This window comes from Salvelinus alpinus, chromosome 26 (genome assembly GCF_045679555.1).
Source record: "Salvelinus alpinus chromosome 26, SLU_Salpinus.1, whole genome shotgun sequence".
In the NCBI taxonomy this organism is placed as follows: domain Eukaryota; kingdom Metazoa; phylum Chordata; class Actinopteri; order Salmoniformes; family Salmonidae; genus Salvelinus; species Salvelinus alpinus.
In genome coordinates, this window is record NC_092111.1 from 24615119 (window position 1) to 24632380 (window position 17262).

The following is a 17262-nucleotide window of genomic DNA, read 5'->3' on the forward strand; positions in this document are numbered from 1 at the left end:
ATTACGCTTGTTTACACATCTGCACTGTAGTCTGAACGCAACTATGGTTACATTAACACACTGTGGAGCAGGCGCAAGATAAGGGTCAGAAAAAGTACCTCAATGCAGGGATAGGATATGCCACTGTAATCCACATTTTACCTTTATCCACACTGCTCAATCGAGAAGATTGAAATACTGCTTGTTTCCCATAAAACTGCCCTTTCCATCCTCAGGCTAGTTAACAAAATGACTGTGGTGGCTACTGCTAGTCAGCATGAGGACTAAAGGGCATTTTTCAATCTTCTCAATGGAGCAGTGTGGATAAAGGTACATTTTGGAGTACAGTGGTATATCCCATCCCCATATCCGCGCAGGCTTTATGGTGTCTTAATATAACCATGATTGCGTTCTGACCACAGTGCATACCACTGTAAACAAGCGTAACTGTAGGGTCGGTAACTTCTGGCAAGGAAATAGCCATTACTTAATTGTCACTGTTTTATGCTGATGTTTATTGGAATTGGCTAACAAAAGTTAGTTAACTGGCTAGCTAAACAAGTTAGCTAGTTACTTTACTAATTGACAGCAGGTTCATTTCACATGTAGAAAATCGTTATTGAGAAATTACAGTAAGCATCACATGGACATTGATTGTCAATGCGTTAACTTCTAATAAATTGTTAAACACATGACTCAAAAGGAAAAACTGTTTCCGAGAATTTCAGGGTGCGGCAATGGAGTTAACTAGCAGCCTAACCATTTCCAAACAGGTGAAATAGCTAGTTAACTGTTAGGTGGCTAGCTGGAGTTAGCTAGTTACGTCAGTGCGGCAGTATTTCAAACCTCAGGAGGATTTCCAGCGAGCTTTCGTGTTTGTCGAGCGGCCTCCCCAGAGCACTCTTGCGCAGCTTGTTCAACTCCTCCACGGATCGGATATACTCAGCTTGATCCTCGCCCGTTGGGTATGTCGCCGTAACGAATTTCGAGAGCGGTTTAACTAGTTCGACTTCAGACGACTTCTTTAACGGGACAGAAATAAAAGTCGCCATTTTTGGCCCGCGAAAAGTAACAAATAAAATGTGAAAGGACTATCAATCGGCAAAAACAACAAGCGACTCCTCACTTCCTGGATTCTGGTGCAAACGTCAGAAGACGTTGACGCATAGAGCGAGCTGCGCAGACGCAGTGAGGGCTGGACAGGGGCAAGACAGGTTTCTGATATCTCGATGTATTTTTTTCTTCATGTTATTGGATGCTTACATTAAGGGCTATATTTAGACAGGACATGTCTATGATTATTTATATTTAAAGGTGCAATATGCAGAAATCGCTCCGCCATTTCTTGGTGGCTAAAATTCTAAAAGTTTCCCTAATTTCAGTTATGTAGTGTAGAGAATCATTGTACGATCTTAACTGCTGTGAAATATATTTTCAATAGCCAAAAATATTGTATTTTCAGCTGTTTGAAGCTGGTGTACAAAACCAAAAGTACAAGAAGCAAAAATACACTTAAGGTACGCATACAAATAGCGCACATATCTACTGCTTCTGAGACTTGCTTTCAATGAGAATGACAGATCTATAACTCACATGTCTATGTGAATTTGGTCAGGTTGCCCAAAAAATACATATTGAAGCTTAATAAACTCAGCAAAAAAAGCAACGTTCTCTCACTGTCAACTGCGTTTATTTACAGCAAACTTAACGTGTAAATATTTGTATGAGCATAACAAGATTCAGCAAATGAGACATAAACTGAACAAGTTCCACAGACATGTGACTAACAGAAATGGAATAATGTGTCCCTGAACAAAAGGGGGGATCAAAATAAAAAATAACAGTCAGTATCTGGTGTGGCCACCAAGCTGCATTACGTACTGCAGTGCATCTCCTCCTCATGGACTGCACCAGATTTGCCAGTTCTTGCTGTGAGATGTTACCCCACTCTTCCATCAAGGCACCTGCAAGTCCCCGGACATTTCTGGGGGGAATGGCACTAGCCCTCACCCTCCGATCCAACAGGTCCCAGACGTGCTCAATGGGATTGAGATCCGGGCTCTTCGCTGGCCATGGCAGAACACTGACATTCCTGTCTTGCAGGAAATCACGCACAGAATGAGCAGTATGGCTGGTGGCATTGTCATGCTGGAGGGTCATGTCAGGATGAGCCTGCAGGAAGGGTACCACATGAGGAAGGAGGATGTCTTCCCTGTAACACACAGCGTTGAGATTGCCTGCAATGACTACAAGCTCAGTCCGATGATGCTGTGACACACCGCCCCAGACCATGACGGACACTCCACCTCCAAATCGATCCCGCTCCAGAGTACAGGCCTCTGTGTTACACTCATTCCTTCGACGATAAACGCGAATCCGACCATCACCCCATGCGAGACAAAACTGCGACTCGTCAGTGAAGAGCACTTTTTGCCAGTCCTGTCTGGTCCAGCGACGGTGGGATTGTGCCCATAGGCGACGTTGTTGCCGGTGATGTCTGGTGAGGACCTGTCTTACAACAGGCCTACAAGCCCTCAGTCCAGCCTCTCAGCCTATTGCGGACAGTCTGAGCACTGATTGTGCGTTCCTGGTGTAACTCAGGCAGTTGTTGTTGCCATCCTGTACCTGTCCCGCAGGTGTGATGTTCGGATGTACCAATCCTGTGCAGGTGTTGTTACACGTGGTCTGCCACTGTGAGGACGATCAGCTCTCCCTCATGTCTCCCTGTAGCGCTGTCTTCAGCGTCTCACAGTATGGACATTGCAATTTATTGCCCTGGCCACATCTGCAGTCCTCATGCCTCCTCGCAGCATGCCGAAGGCACGTTCACAAAGATGAGCAGGGACCCTGGGCATCTTTCTTTTGTTTTTCAGAGTCAGTAGAAAGGCCTCTTCAGTGTCCTAAGTTTTCATAACTGTGACCTTAATTGCCTACTGTCTGTAAGCTGTTAGTGTCTTAACAACTGTTCCACAGGTGGATGTTCATTAATTGTTTATGGTTCATTGAACACGCATGGGAAACGGTGTTAAAACCCTTTACAATGAAGATCTGGGAAGTTATTTGGATTTTTACAAATTATCTTTGAAAGACAGGGTCCTGAAAAAGGGATGTTTCCTTTTTTGCTGAGTTTACATTTATTAATGTTTTCTATACAATTTGTGTTATCGTTCATAGCATGTTATGGTATGTGGCCCTATCACAATCATATAAATAAACACACCATCTTTATGAAATAGTTTTATTTCCAGAACAGAAGTATGTGTGCATCTCCAGTTTGACTGTAGGCTGTAAGAAACACAGTGATCACCTCCTCACTGACACACGGAGACAGGGAACACAGGTTGGTAGAACTAGGACAGGTATCACTGTATTACACATCAATTTCTGTGTGAAAGGCTCCCAGCATTCTGTGTTTGACCCAGGTCTGTAGAGCTGGGGTGTATATGTTCTAAACGTTGCAGATAAAAAATAGAATGAATAGAGCTTACATGAATCCCTATTTTATCTGGCAGACGATCAAATCCGTTCAACACCATACATTTCTATCTTAACGTTCTGTAATGATGCACCATCCTGAACAGGCCCCTGTGCTCCTCAGTCTCTGGTGTTGTTGAAGCAGGTGACACACAATGGAGGTGATGTTCAGTTTCACTTCAACATTATTAATAATATTCACTTTATTTCTCCCAGGTTCCGTGAAGGGCGTGGTTCACAAACAACACACTACATCAAGTTGGACTTCTGTGGTTTTCAGTGCAGACTTGGTCTTTTATTTCTGGGGGAGAAAATAGGGACGACTGGGCTACACTCTTTTCGGACAAAAAAAACAACCTTCCTCTACTCTCCTCCGCCCAACTCATGCTCTTCACTAAAAGGCAAACTAAGCAGGGTTCATGCCAAGTGGGAAAGCAGTGATAACTACTGAAATTAAACTAAGTTAACCTTCGCAATAATTGCTGGGGGGGTAGGGGGAGATAAACACATGCACACATACTCACACAGCCACAGTTTCCACTGCCTGCAGTAAACGACTAACTATACAGCCAGTGACAGATCTAAGAAAACAGAGTTTCCAGCCCATCCTGTTAGGGGTGAAGGAAGGCTACGCCTTGGACACGCCCCTGGTTTCACCACCAGACACACAACCTGTTCTAACATCTACTTCTTTCCAAATCAGTTTGGTCCATTTCATAGTGAGTTTATTTAAGCCTTGCCCCTCTCCTTCATGTCAATAGTCTGAGTAGTCAGTGTGTCCACTCCCCTACAATGAAGCTAAACCTTTTCATTTGGCTCTATATTCCAGCATTTTGAACTTGAGATCAAATGTTTTATGGAGGTGACAGTATAGAATTTCACCTTTTATTTGAGGGTATTTTCATACATATCCGTTTTATCATACAGAAATGAAAGCACTGTATGTATCTAGTCCCCCCAGTTGAAGGTGTCATAAGTATTTGGACAAATAGAAATATAGTGTATTCAATTTAATCAAAAGTTTAGTATTTGGCCCCATATTCCTATCACGCAATGACTACATCAAGCTTGTGACTCTACAAACTTGTTGGATGCATTTGCAGTTTGTTTTGGTTGTGTTTCAGATTATTTTGTGCCCAGTAGAAACTAGTGGTAAATAAAGTATTGTCATTTTGGAGTCACATTTATTGTAAAAAATGTTTCTGAACACATCTATATTAATGTGGATGCTACCATTATTACAGATAATCATGGATAAATGATGAATAATGAGTGAGAAAGTTAGAGGCTTAAATATCATAACCCCCCCCAAAAGAAATGATACCCTCCTGTGATTGGTAATGGTGAGAGAGGTATGCATGATTTGGGGGTATGATCTTTGTGCATCTAACTTTCTCACTCACTCATGATTACCTGTAACCATGGTAACATCCACATTAAATGTAGAAGTGTTCAGAAACATTTTCCATCCTTGTTTACTATTTGTTTTTAAAGTCTACAATACTTCTGACACCTTCAAAATGGAGGGACTAGATACATAAAGTGCCTTCATTTCTAAATGGTAAAACATGTATGAAATTACCCTCAAATAAAAGGCGACATTCTGTACTGTCGCCTCAACAAAACATTTGAACTCAAAGCCAGGTGTATAGAGCCAAATCAAAAGTTCTAGCTTCACTGTCCAAATAAACATGTAGGGGAGTGTATGTGTGTGAGAAAAAGAAAACGGAGCCTAGCAAACAGTGAGAAGTATGGCATCAGAGACACATTATCTTACACAACAGACAAACAAACTACCGTCATCAAAATCCAAACTAAAAACAATAAAAGAGACAGTAAAAATATGAAATATATGTCATTTAAGAGACTTGAGTGGGGTGAAACAAGTATCCATGATGCTTAGACATGTCTATGCAGGCTGGGGAATATTGCAACTTGGTCTCAGTATTAATCTGTACGTAAATCCGAGACACTTAATTTAGTATCACAACCGGCCGTGATTGGGAGTCCCATAGGGTGGTGCACAATTGGCCAAGCGTCGTCCGGGTTTGGCCGGGGTAGGCCGTCATTGTAAATAAGATTCTTTCTTAACCGACTTGACCAGTTAAATAAAAAAATTAATGTTATGTTTCATATGATATGCACTAATTTGTGGATGTCCATCATCCATTTCTTATGTTACGATTTGCAATTTGTACTTTTCAAAATGTACAATATGTTAAGAATTCCAATTTGTTGTAGTTAACGTTAGCCAGTGGTGTAAAGTACTTAAGTAGTATTTTGGGGTATTTGTTATTTTTGACAACTTTTACTTTACTACATTCCTAAAGAAAATATTGTACATTTTACTCCATACATTTTCCCTGACAACCAAAAGTACTCATTACATTTTGAATGCTAAGCAGGACAGGTAAATTGTCAAATTCAAGCACTTATCAAGGGAACACGTGGTCGGTCATCCCTACTGCCTCTGGTCTGGCAGACTCACTAGACACAAATGCATCTTTTGTAAATAATGTCTGAGTGTTGGAGTGTGCCCCTGGCTATCCATACATTTAAATAAACAAGAAAATGGTGCTGTCTGCTTTGCTTAATATAAGGAATTATAAATTATTTATACTTTTGATACTTAAGTATATTTAAAACCAAATAGTTTTAGACTTTTAGTCAAGTAGTATTATACAGTCCTACTCACTTTTAATTGAGTAACGTTCTATTAAGTTATCTATACTTTTACTCAAGTATGGATATTGGGTACTTTTTCCACCACTGACATTAGCTAAGGGTGGTTAACATTAGCTAGTTTGCTAACGATATCTAGGCTAGGGGTTAAGGTTAGGAGGTATTAAGGGAAGAGTTAGCCAGCATGCTAAGTAGCTGCAAAGCAGCTAAAAAGTACTAAGTAGTTGCAAAGTTGCTAATTAGCTAAAATGATCAAGTTGTCCGTGATGATATTTGAACACGCTCCTTTCATTTTTGCTTAAAGTAACCTTTGGTCTTATGTAACCATACCAAACATAACATACACTATATATACAAAAGTATGTGGACACCCCTTCAAATTAGTGGATTCGGCTATTTCAGACACACCCGTTGCTGACAGGTGTATAAAATCGAGCACACCGCCATGCAATCTCCATAGACAAACATTGGCAGTAGAATGGCTGTGACTCAACGTGACACTGTCATAGGATGCCACCTCTCCAACAAGTCTGTTCGTTAAATGTATGCCCTGCTAGAGCTGCCCCGGTCAACTGTAGGTGCTGTTATTGTGAAGTGGAAACGTCTAAGAGCAACAACGGCTCAGCCGCAAAGTGGTAAGCCACAAACTTACAGAACGGGATCACCGAGTGCTGAAAAGCATGAAATGGGTTTCCATGGCCGAGCTGCCGCACACAAGCCTAAGATCACTATGCGCAATGCCAAGAGTTGGCTGGAGTGGTGTAAAGCTCGCCGCCATTGGACTCTGGAGCAATGGAAACGCGTTCTCTGGAGTGATGAATCACGCTTAACCATCTGGCAGTCTGACGGACGAATATGAGGTTGGCGGATGCTAGGAGAACGCTACCTGCCCCGATGCATAGTACCAACTGTAAAGTTTGATGGAGGAGGAACAATGGTCTGGGACAGTTTATGGTTCGGTCTAGGCCGCATAGTTCCAATGAAGGGAAATCTTAATGCTACAGCATACAATAACATTCTAGATGATTCTGTGCTTCCAACTTTGTAGCAACAGTTTGGGTAAGGCCCTTTCCTGTTTCAGCATGACAATGCCCCCGTGCACAAAGAGATCCATACAGAAATGGTTTATCGAGATCGGTGTGGAAGAACTTCACTGGTCTGCACAGAGCCCTGACCTCAACCACATCGAACACCTTTGGGATGAATTGAAAGGCAGACAGAGCCAGGCCTAATAGCCCAACATCAGTGCCCGACCTCACTAATGCTCGTGGCTGAATGGAAGCAAGTCCCTGCAGAAACATTCCAACATCTAGGGGAAAGCCTTCCCAGAAGAGTGGAGACTGTTATAGCAGCAAGGGGGGTGGGGGCAACTCGATATTAAATGCCCATGATTTTGGAATGAGATGTTTGACGAGCAGGTGTCCACATACTTTTGGTCATGTAGTGTATCATACTAATTTGAGTGTCCCGGATTTACTGTGTTATGTCTAGTCTATGAAAGCTGGCTGTATATTATGGTATCAGACTTGGTTCATATGACCAGAACAGGCCCCGTTAGACACTGGCTAACAGAATGCTAACACCCCTAACAGTCCACAAAATCTTGACTTGATTGACTAAGAGGACCCCCACCCTCACTAGTTCTAGAATGTCTGGGAACAGATCTAGAACGTTCAAATCTAGACTACTGTGTTCTACACAATATACACAACCACACAGAGACTGTTGTTCTAGATCAGGGTCAAACTCATTCCTGGGAGGGCCGAGTGTCTGCAGGTTTTTCCTTTCAATTAAGAACTAGACAACCAGGTGAGGGGAGTTGGTTACTAATTACTGACCTTAATTCATCAATAAAATACAAGGGTGGAGCAAAAACCTGCAGACACTCGGCCCTCAGAGGAATGAGTTTGACACGTGTTCTAGACAGTGTTCTGTTTGAGTTTAGTTGTTGCCAGCTCTGCTTCCGTGGAAGTGGTCGAGTCTCAGTCAAAGCAAATGAGATCAAGCGGCTGGGGTCCATCTGTCTGTACATCAATCTGTATGTTCAAGTCACATGGCATTACAGCACTGACTACTGGCCTAGCCCTGGCTGAAGCCTATAGCACTGCCTCTATGAGCCTCTCTGTGGGGGGCAGCCTACCCCTCCCCACTTATAAAACTATAAAGAAATGGAGAGAATAAAACACGCCACACGCCCCCCCCCCTCAGTAATAGTGTTTTCAATATGAAACAGTGGTCACACCCGCGTCAGATTCTAACGTTAACATGGCTTCAGTTCAGTCCCTCTGTCCTTCTGCCTTACACATAGCAATCTGAACGATAGGAGAGAGAGAGGGAGGCTGCTCTGCTCGTCACGGAGGGAGGAGGTTTCAGTGATGTCATCACGCTCTCGTCCTCCATCGCTACTTCAAAACCAGATGGAGCCCCTCGCCCGTTTCATCTAGAGGGAGAGAGAGAAAGAGAGGGAAAGACAAGACGTAGTGTTAGCATGGAGGCCAAACATGGGAAACAGAAACTAGAAAAGACCAGTAAAGAAATGTCTAGGGCCAGACACACAGACAATCAACATACCTTTGAGTGTGCCAATGAGAAAGCAGCTCTCATCAGGTAAGTTATAAACCACCTGGGGAACAACATGAATTAACTTCAACATTAAATACTCATAAAAACAAGGGATGTTACTGTTAAATCTTTGATAAACATTAAATAAATATCTTATAACTACAAGACAATGTAATCATGTGAGGGTTATACTGATAAAGAATTAAAATGGGTAGATAACTCCACTAGCTGTGATGGGGAGTGTGTTTGGGAGTGATTTGAATGGCACACTTCCTGAGTGAGTTGAAGGGGGATGGGTTATGGTGGGACACAGCATTGTGTAACAGAGGCAGTATGTAAATATAATGCAAACACCTGATGGTCAAAGAACATCAGCTCTTCCTAGTCAAAGATAAAATTCAGCAGTGTGCGTGTACCTGGTCACTCAGCAGTGTGCGTGCGTGTACCTGGTCACTCAGCAGTGTGTGTGCGCGCGTGCGTGTGTACCTGGTCACTCAGCAGTGTGTGTGTGTGTGCGCGTGTACCTGGTCACTCAGCAGTGTGTGTGTGTGCGCGCGTGTACCTGGTCACTCAGCAGTGTGTGTGCGCGCGTGTACCTGGTCACTCAGCAGTGTGTGTGCGCGCGTGTACCTGGTCACTCAGCAGTGTGTGTGCGTGCGTGTACCTGGTCACTCAGCAGTGTGTGTGCGCGCGTGTACCTGGTCACTCAGCAGTGTGTGTGCGCGCGTGTACCTGGTCACTCAGCAGTGTGTGTGCGCGCGTGTACCTGGTCACTCAGCAGTGTGTGTGCGTGCGTGTACCTGGTCACTCAGCAGTGTGTGTGCGTGCGTGTACCTGGTCACTCAGCAGTGTGTGTGCGTGCGTGTACCTGGTCACTCAGCAGTGTGTGTGCGTGCGTGTACCTGGTCACTCAGCAGTGTGTGTGTGTGTGTGTGTGTGTACCTGGTCACTCAGCAGTGTGTGTGTGTGTGTGTGTACCTGGTCACTCAGCAGTGTGTGTGTGTGTACCTGGTCACTCAGCAGTGTGTGTGTGTGTGTACCTGGTCACTCAGCAGTGTGTGTGTGTGTGTACCTGGTCACTCAGCAGTGTGTGTGTGTGTGTGTGTGTGTGTACCTGGTCACTCAGCAGTGTGTGTGTGTGTGTGTGTGTGTGTGTACCTGGTCACTCAGCAGTGTGTGTGTGTGTGTGTGTGTGTACCTGGTCACTCAGCAGTGTGTGTGTGTGTGTGTGTGTGTGTACCTGGTCACTCAGCAGTGTGTGTGTGTGTGTGTGTGTGTACCTGGTCACTCAGCAGTGTGTGTGTGTGTGTGTGTGTGTGTGTGTGTGTACCTGGTCACTCAGCAGTGTGTGTGTGTGTGTGTGTGTGTGTACCTGGTCACTCAGCAGTGTGTGTGTGTGTGTGTGTGTGTGTGTGTGTGTGTACCTGGTCACTCAGCAGTGTGTGTGTGTGTGTGTGTGTGTGTACCTGGTCACTCAGCAGTGTGTGTGTGTGTGTACCTGGTCACTCAGCAGTGTGTGTGTGTGTGTGTACCTGGTCACTCAGCAGTGTGTGTGTGTGTGTGTGTGTGTGTGTGTGTGTACCTGGTCACTCAGCAGTGTGTGTGTGTGTGTGTGTGTGTGTGTGTGTGTACCTGGTCACTCAGCAGTGTGTGTGTGTGTGTGTGTGTGTGTGTACCTGGTCACTCAGCAGTGTGTGTGTGTGTGTGTGTGTGTGTACCTGGTCACTCAGCAGTGTGTGTGTGTGTGTGTGTGTGTGTACCTGGTCACTCAGCAGTGTGTGTGTGTGTGTGTGTGTGTGTACCTGGTCACTCAGCAGTGTGTGTGTGTGTGTGTGTGTGTGTACCTGGTCACTCAGCAGTGTGTGTGTGTGTGTGTGTGTGTGTACCTGGTCACTCAGCAGTGTGTGTGTGTGTGTGTGTGTGTGTACCTGGTCACTCAGCAGTGTGTGTGTGTGTGTGTGTACCTGGTCACTCAGCAGTGTGTGTGTGTGTGTGTACCTGGTCACTCAGCAGTGTGTGTGTGTGTGTGTGTGTGTGTACCTGGTCACTCAGCAGTGTGTGTGTGTGTGCCTGGTGTGTGTGTGTGTGTGTGTACCTGGTCACTCAGCAGTGTGTGTGTGTGTGTGTGTGTGTGTACCTGGTCACTCAGCAGTGTGTGTGTGTGTGTACCTGGTCACTCAGCAGTGTGTGTGTGTGTGTGTACCTGGTCACTCAGCAGTGTGTGTGTGTGTGTGTGTGTACCTGGTCACTCAGCAGTGTGTGTGTGTGTGTGTGTGTACCTGGTCACTCAGCAGTGTGTGTGTGTGTGTGTGTGTACCTGCTCACTCAGCAGTGTGTGTGTGTGTACCTGGTCACTCAGCAGTGTGTGTGTGTGTGTGTGTGTGTGTGTACCTGGTCACTCAGCAGTGTGTGTGTGTGTGTACCTGGTCACTCAGCAGTGTGTGTGTGTGTGTGTGTACCTGGTCACTCAGCAGTGTGTGTGTACCTGGTCACTCAGCAGTGTGTGTGTGTGTGTGTGTGTGTACCTGGTCACTCAGCAGTGTGTGTGTGTGTGTGTGTGTGTGTGTGTACCTGGTCACTCAGCAGTGTGTGTGTGTGTGTACCTGGTCACTCAGCAGTGTGTGTGTGTACCTGGTCACTCAGCAGTGTGTGTGTGTGTGTGTACCTGTCCACTCAGCAGTGTGTGTGTGTGTGTGTGTGTGTACCTGGTCACTCAGCAGTGTGTGTGTGTGTGTGTGTACCTGGTCACTCAGCAGTGTGTGTGTGTGTGTGTACCTGGTCACTCAGCAGTCTGTGTGTGTGTACCTGGTCACTCAGCAGTGTGTGTGTGTACCTGGTCACTCAGCAGTGTGTGTGTGTACCTGGTCACTCAGCAGTGTGTGTGTGTACCTGGTCACTCAGCAGTGTGTGTGTGTGTGTACCTGGTCACTCAGCAGTGTGTGTGTGTGTGTACCTGGTCACTCAGCAGTGTGTGTGTGTGTGTGTGTGTACCTGGTCACTCAGCAGTGTGTGTGTGTGTGTGTGTGTACCTGGTCACTCAGCAGTGTGTGTGTGTGTGTGTGTGTACCTGGTCACTCAGCAGTGTGTGTGTGTGTGTGTACCTGGTCACTCAGCAGTATGTGTGTGTGTGTGTACCTGGTCACTCAGCAGTGTGTGTGTGTGTACCTGGTCACTCAGCAGTGTGTGTGTGTGTACCTGGTCACTCAGCAGTGTGTGTGTGTGTACCTGGTCACTCAGCAGTGTGTGTGTGTGTGTGTGTACCTGGTCACTCAGCAGTGTGTGTGTACCTGGTCACTCAGCAGTGTGTGTGTACCTGGTCACTCAGCAGTGTGTGTGTACCTGGCCACTCAGCAGTGTGTGTGTGTGTGTACCTGGTCACTCAGCAGTGTGTGTGTGTGTGTACCTGGTCACTCAGCAGTGTGTGTGTGTGTGTGTACCTGGTCACTCAGCAGTGTGTGTGTGTGTGTGTACCTGGTCACTCAGCAGTGTGTGTGTGTGTGTGTGTGTGTGTACCTGGTCACTCAGCAGTGTGTGTGTGTGTACCTGGTCACTCAGCAGTGTGTGTGTGTGTGTACCTGGTCACTCAGCAGTGTGTGTGTGTGTGTGTGTGTGTGTACCTGGTCACTCAGCAGTGTGTGTGTGTGTGTACCTGGTCACTCAGCAGTGTGTGTGTGTGTGTGTGTACCTGGTCACTCAGCAGTGTGTGTGTGTGTGTGTGTGTGTACCTGGTCACTCAGCAGTGTGTGTGTACGTGTACCTGGTCACTCAGCAGTGTGTGTGTGTGTGTACCTGGTCACTCAGCAGTGTGTGTGTGTGTGTGTGTGTGTACCTGGTCACTCAGCAGTGTGTGTGTGTGTGTACCTGGTCACTCAGCAGTGTGTGTGTGTGTGTGTGTACCTGGTCACTCAGCAGTGTGTGTCAGCAGTGTGTGTGTGTGTGTACCTGGTCACTCAGCAGTGTGTGTGTGTGTGTGTGTACCTGGTCACTCAGCAGTGTGTGTGTGTGTGTGTGTGTGTGCCTGTGTCAGTGTGTGTGTGTGTGTACCTGGTCACTCAGCAGTGTGTGTGTGTGTGTGTGTGTGTGTGTGTGTGTGTGTGTGTGTGCCTGGTCACTCAGCAGTGTGTGTGTACCTGGTCACTCAGCAGTGTGTGTGTGTGTGTGTGTGTACCTGGTCACTCAGCAGTGTGTGTGTGTGTGTGTGTACCTGGTCACTCAGCAGTGTGTGTGTACCTGGTCACTCAGCAGTGTGTGTGTACCTGGTCACTCAGCAGTGTGTGTGTACCTGGTCACTCAGCAGTGTGTGTGTGTGTGTACCTGGTCACTCAGCAGTGTGTGTGTGTGTGTGTACCTGGTCACTCAGCAGTGTGTGTGTGTGTGTGTGTGTGTGTACCTGGTCACTCAGCAGTGTGTGTGTGTGTGTACCTGGTCACTCAGCAGTGTGTGTGTGTGTGTGTACCTGGTCACTCAGCAGTGTGTGTGTGTGTGTGTGTGTACCTGGTCACTCAGCAGTGTGTGTGTGTGTGTGTGTGTACCTGGTCACTCAGCAGTGTGTGTGTGTGTGTGTGTGTACCTGCTCACTCAGCAGTGTGTGTGTGTGTACCTGGTCACTCAGCAGTGTGTGTGTGTGTGTGTGTGTGTGTGTACCTGGTCACTCAGCAGTGTGTGTGTGTGTGTACCTGGTCACTCAGCAGTGTGTGTGTGTGTGTGTGTACCTGGTCACTCAGCAGTGTGTGTGTACCTGGTCACTCAGCAGTGTGTGTGTGTGTGTGTGTGTGTACCTGGTCACTCAGCAGTGTGTGTGTGTGTGTGTGTGTGTGTGTACCTGGTCACTCAGCAGTGTGTGTGTGTGTGTACCTGGTCACTCAGCAGTGTGTGTGTGTACCTGGTCACTCAGCAGTGTGTGTGTGTACCTGGTCACTCAGCAGTGTGTGTGTGTGTGTACCTGGTCACTCAGCAGTGTGTGTGTGTGTGTGTGTGTACCTGGTCACTCAGCAGTGTGTGTGTGTGTGTGTGTGTGTGTGTGTGTACCTGGTCACTCAGCAGTGTGTGTGTGTGTGTGTACCTGGTCACTCAGCAGTCTGTGTGTGTGTACCTGGTCACTCAGCAGTGTGTGTGTACCTGGTCACTCAGCAGTGTGTGTGTGTACCTGGTCACTCAGCAGTGTGTGTGTACCTGGTCACTCAGCAGTGTGTGTGTGTGTGTACCTGGTCACTCAGCAGTGTGTGTGTGTGTGTACCTGGTCACTCAGCAGTGTGTGTGTGTGTGTGTACCTGGTCACTCAGCAGTGTGTGTGTGTGTGTGTGTGTACCTGGTCACTCAGCAGTGTGTGTGTGTGTGTGTGTGTACCTGGTCACTCAGCAGTGTGTGTGTGTGTGTGTACCTGGTCACTCAGCAGTGTGTGTGTGTGTGTGTGTGTGTGTGTGTGTGTGTGTGTACCTGGTCACTCAGCAGTGTGTGTGTGTGTGTGTGTGTACCTGGTCACTCAGCAGTCTGTGTGTGTGTGTGTGTACCTGGTCACTCAGCAGTCTGTGTGTGTGTACCTGGTCACTCAGCAGTGTGTGTGTACCTGGTCACTCAGCAGTGTGTGTGTACCTGGTCACTCAGCAGTGTGTGTGTACCTGGTCACTCAGCAGTGTGTGTGTGTGTGTACCTGGTCACTCAGCAGTGTGTGTGTGTGTGTACCTGGTCACTCAGCAGTGTGTGTGTGTGTGTGTGTGTGTACCTGGCCACTCAGCAGTGTGTGTGTGTGTGTGTGTGTACCTGGTCACTCAGCAGTGTGTGTGTGTGTGTGTACCTGGTCACTCAGCAGTGTGTGTGTGTGTGTGTACCTGGTCACTCAGCAGTGTGTGTGTGTGTACCTGGTCACTCAGCAGTGTGTGTGTGTGTACCTGGTCACTCAGCAGTGTGTGTGTGTGTGTGTGTGTACCTGGTCACTCAGCAGTGTGTGTGTGTGTGTGTGTACCTGGTCACTCAGCAGTGTGTGTGTACCTGGTCACTCAGCAGTGTGTGTGTACCTGGTCACTCAGCAGTGTGTGTGTACCTGGTCACTCAGCAGTGTGTGTGTACCTGGTCACTCAGCAGTGTGTGTGTACCTGGTCACTCAGCAGTGTGTGTGTGTGTGTACCTGGTCACTCAGCAGTGTGTGTGTGTGTGTGTACCTGGTCACTCAGCAGTGTGTGTGTGTGTGTGTACCTGGTCACTCAGCAGTGTGTGTGTGTGTGTGTGTGTACCTGGTCACTCAGCAGTGTGTGTGTGTGTGTGTGTGTACCTGGTCACTCAGCAGTGTGTGTGTGTGTACCTGGTCACTCAGCAGTGTGTGTGTGTGTACCTGGTCACTCAGCAGTGTGTGTGTGTGTGTGTGTGTGTGTGTGTACCTGGTCACTCAGCAGTGTGTGTGTGTGTGTACCTGGTCACTCAGCAGTGTGTGTGTGTGTGTGTGTGTGTGTGTGTACCTGGTCACTCAGCAGTGTGTGTGTGTGTGTGTGTGTGTGTACCTGGTCACTCAGCAGTGTGTGTGTGTGTGTGTGTGTGTGTACCTGGTCACTCAGCAGTGTGTGTGTGTGTGTGTGTGTACCTGGTCACTCAGCAGTATGTGTGTATGTACCTGGTCACTCAGCAGTATGTGTATTCCTGTGGGTCCTTGTCGGTAGACCTGGTTGATCTGTCCCAGTGGAACACTACACACACACGCCATCTTCCTGATCAACTCAGCAGCCGTCAGCTCCTCCAGGTATAGAGCATGGTACACTGCACACACACCCATTAAAACACCACCCCCCCATTAAAACACACACCCCCATTAAAACACACAGGCACACTGATGCTTCTATAAATAGACACACAGAGGTGTGTACAGTATATTCCAAATTAGTCCTCACAGAAAAAGTCGCTTTATCCGTAGGTAAACAATTGTGGTGGTATAATGCCAAACTCCTATTGTAATTCTTTATGAAAAAGAGGAAAGCACACATGAACAAGAATATTTATTTCAGCTTTAGTTAATTTCTTTTTCCCAGCAACATTTCTGGTTATTTCCCCTTTTTGAGGGACTATATACCGTATCTTTAAAAGGTGCACTCTGTAGTTCAAACAATAAGAAAGCAGTCACCTCGCCAGAGTTGGTAAATATCTGACTGACCATCCACGAGATCAAAAGTACAAAGAGACCACAGGAGTCTGCTGAGGAGCGGACAGCTTATAACAATATCTAGAACGGAGTGCATGGAAACCATGTGCTTGATGTGTTCCATACCATCGATTCCGTTCCAGCCATTACTATGAGCCTGTCCTCCCCAATTAAGGTGCCACCGCCTGCCTGTGAGACACACCTACCATATAAGTTAGGTGAGTCACTGTGCTCTCCGTTCTCGCTGTCGCAGCGTCTCTCCAGCAGGGGGCTCTCCACGTCACACTCCTGACACACATAGATGGTCAACCTGGGACGCACCGACCTGCAAGGATACATACACGTTATACACAGATAAACAGGAATATAAATCAGAGATGCACACATTCACATAACCTGTCTCAACCCTCTCTAGGGTGTTCACCCACTCTGCCAGGTATCAAACACTCTGCCCAGAGTGGGTGAAAAGGATTTTTCACATACATTTTCCCAAGGCAAATATGATTATTCATGTTCCGAATCACATTTCACCCCCCCCCCCCTCACTAACCCACCCACTCACCTGGATCTGAGTGTGTAGAAGAGTCTGATTCCATCAGCAGCTCCACAGATCTGAACCAGGTCATCCCGGGTCAACTTCATTAAGTCACAACCTACACATCAAATCACATTTTATTTGTCACATGCGCCAAAAATCAATGGGTGTAGACCTTACTGTGAAATGCTTACTTGAAAGCACTTAACAGTGCAGTTTTAAGAAAAGACCCCCAAAAAAGTAAGAATAACAAATATTTAAAGAGCAGCAGTAAATAACAATAGAGGGGCTATATACAGGGGGTACCGGTACAGAGTCAATGTGTGGGGCACCGGTGGCTATGCATAGATAACGGAAAGTAGCAGCAGCGTGGGGGGGGGGGGTGCAAATAGTCTGGGAGTCTTATGGCTTGGGGGTAGAAGCTGTTGAGAAGCCTCTTGGACCTAGACTTTGCGCTCCGGTACTGCTTTCCGTGCTGTAGCAGAGAGAACAGTCTATGACTAGGGTGGCTGGAGTCTGACAATTTTTAGGGCCTTCCTCTGACACCGCCTGGTATATAGGTCCTGGATAGCAGGAAGCTTGGCCCCAGTGATGTACTGGGCCGTACGCACTACCCTCTGTAGTGCCTTGCGGTCGGAGGCCGAGCAGTTGCCATACCAGGCAGTGATGCAATCCGTCAGGATGCTCTCGATGGTGCAGCTGTAAAACCTTTTGAGGATCTCAGGACCCATGACAAATCTTTTCAGTCTCCTAAGGGGGAATAGGTTTTGTCGTGCCCTCTTCACGACTGTCTTGGTGTGCTTGGACCACGTTAGTGATGTGGACATCAAGGAACTTGAAGCTCTCAACCTGCTCCACTACAGCCCCGTCGATGAGAATGGGGGCGTGCTTACCTACCCTTACC

The 17262-nt window shown here is 46.9% G+C and overlaps 2 protein-coding genes across 5 annotated transcripts in view; both read right to left on the reverse strand.

Annotated features, from left to right (window-relative positions):
- Positions 1-1130, reverse strand: part of pdcd6ip (programmed cell death 6 interacting protein) — a 28998-nt gene extending 27868 nt beyond the window's left edge. For both annotated transcript variants that reach the window (XM_071368394.1, XM_071368393.1), the window contains exon 1: positions 826-1130. In XM_071368394.1, coding sequence (XP_071224495.1) covers positions 826-1031 — 206 coding nt within the window. In that variant the 5' untranslated portion in view covers positions 1032-1130. The remainder of the gene's footprint in view (positions 1-825) is intronic.
- A 2071-nt stretch (positions 1131-3201) lies between these two features.
- ubp1 (upstream binding protein 1) overlaps positions 3202-17262 on the reverse strand; it is a 30132-nt gene continuing 16071 nt past the window's right edge. For all 3 annotated transcript variants that reach the window (XM_071368492.1, XM_071368491.1, XM_071368490.1), the window contains exons 13-17: positions 16386-16476; positions 16030-16148; positions 15302-15444; positions 8707-8758; positions 3202-8575 (exon numbers count right to left, since the gene is read on the reverse strand). In XM_071368492.1, the coding sequence (XP_071224593.1) occupies positions 8538-8575; positions 8707-8758; positions 15302-15444; positions 16030-16148; positions 16386-16476 (443 nt within the window). In that variant the 3' untranslated portion in view covers positions 3202-8537. The remainder of the gene's footprint in view (positions 8576-8706; positions 8759-15301; positions 15445-16029; positions 16149-16385; positions 16477-17262) is intronic.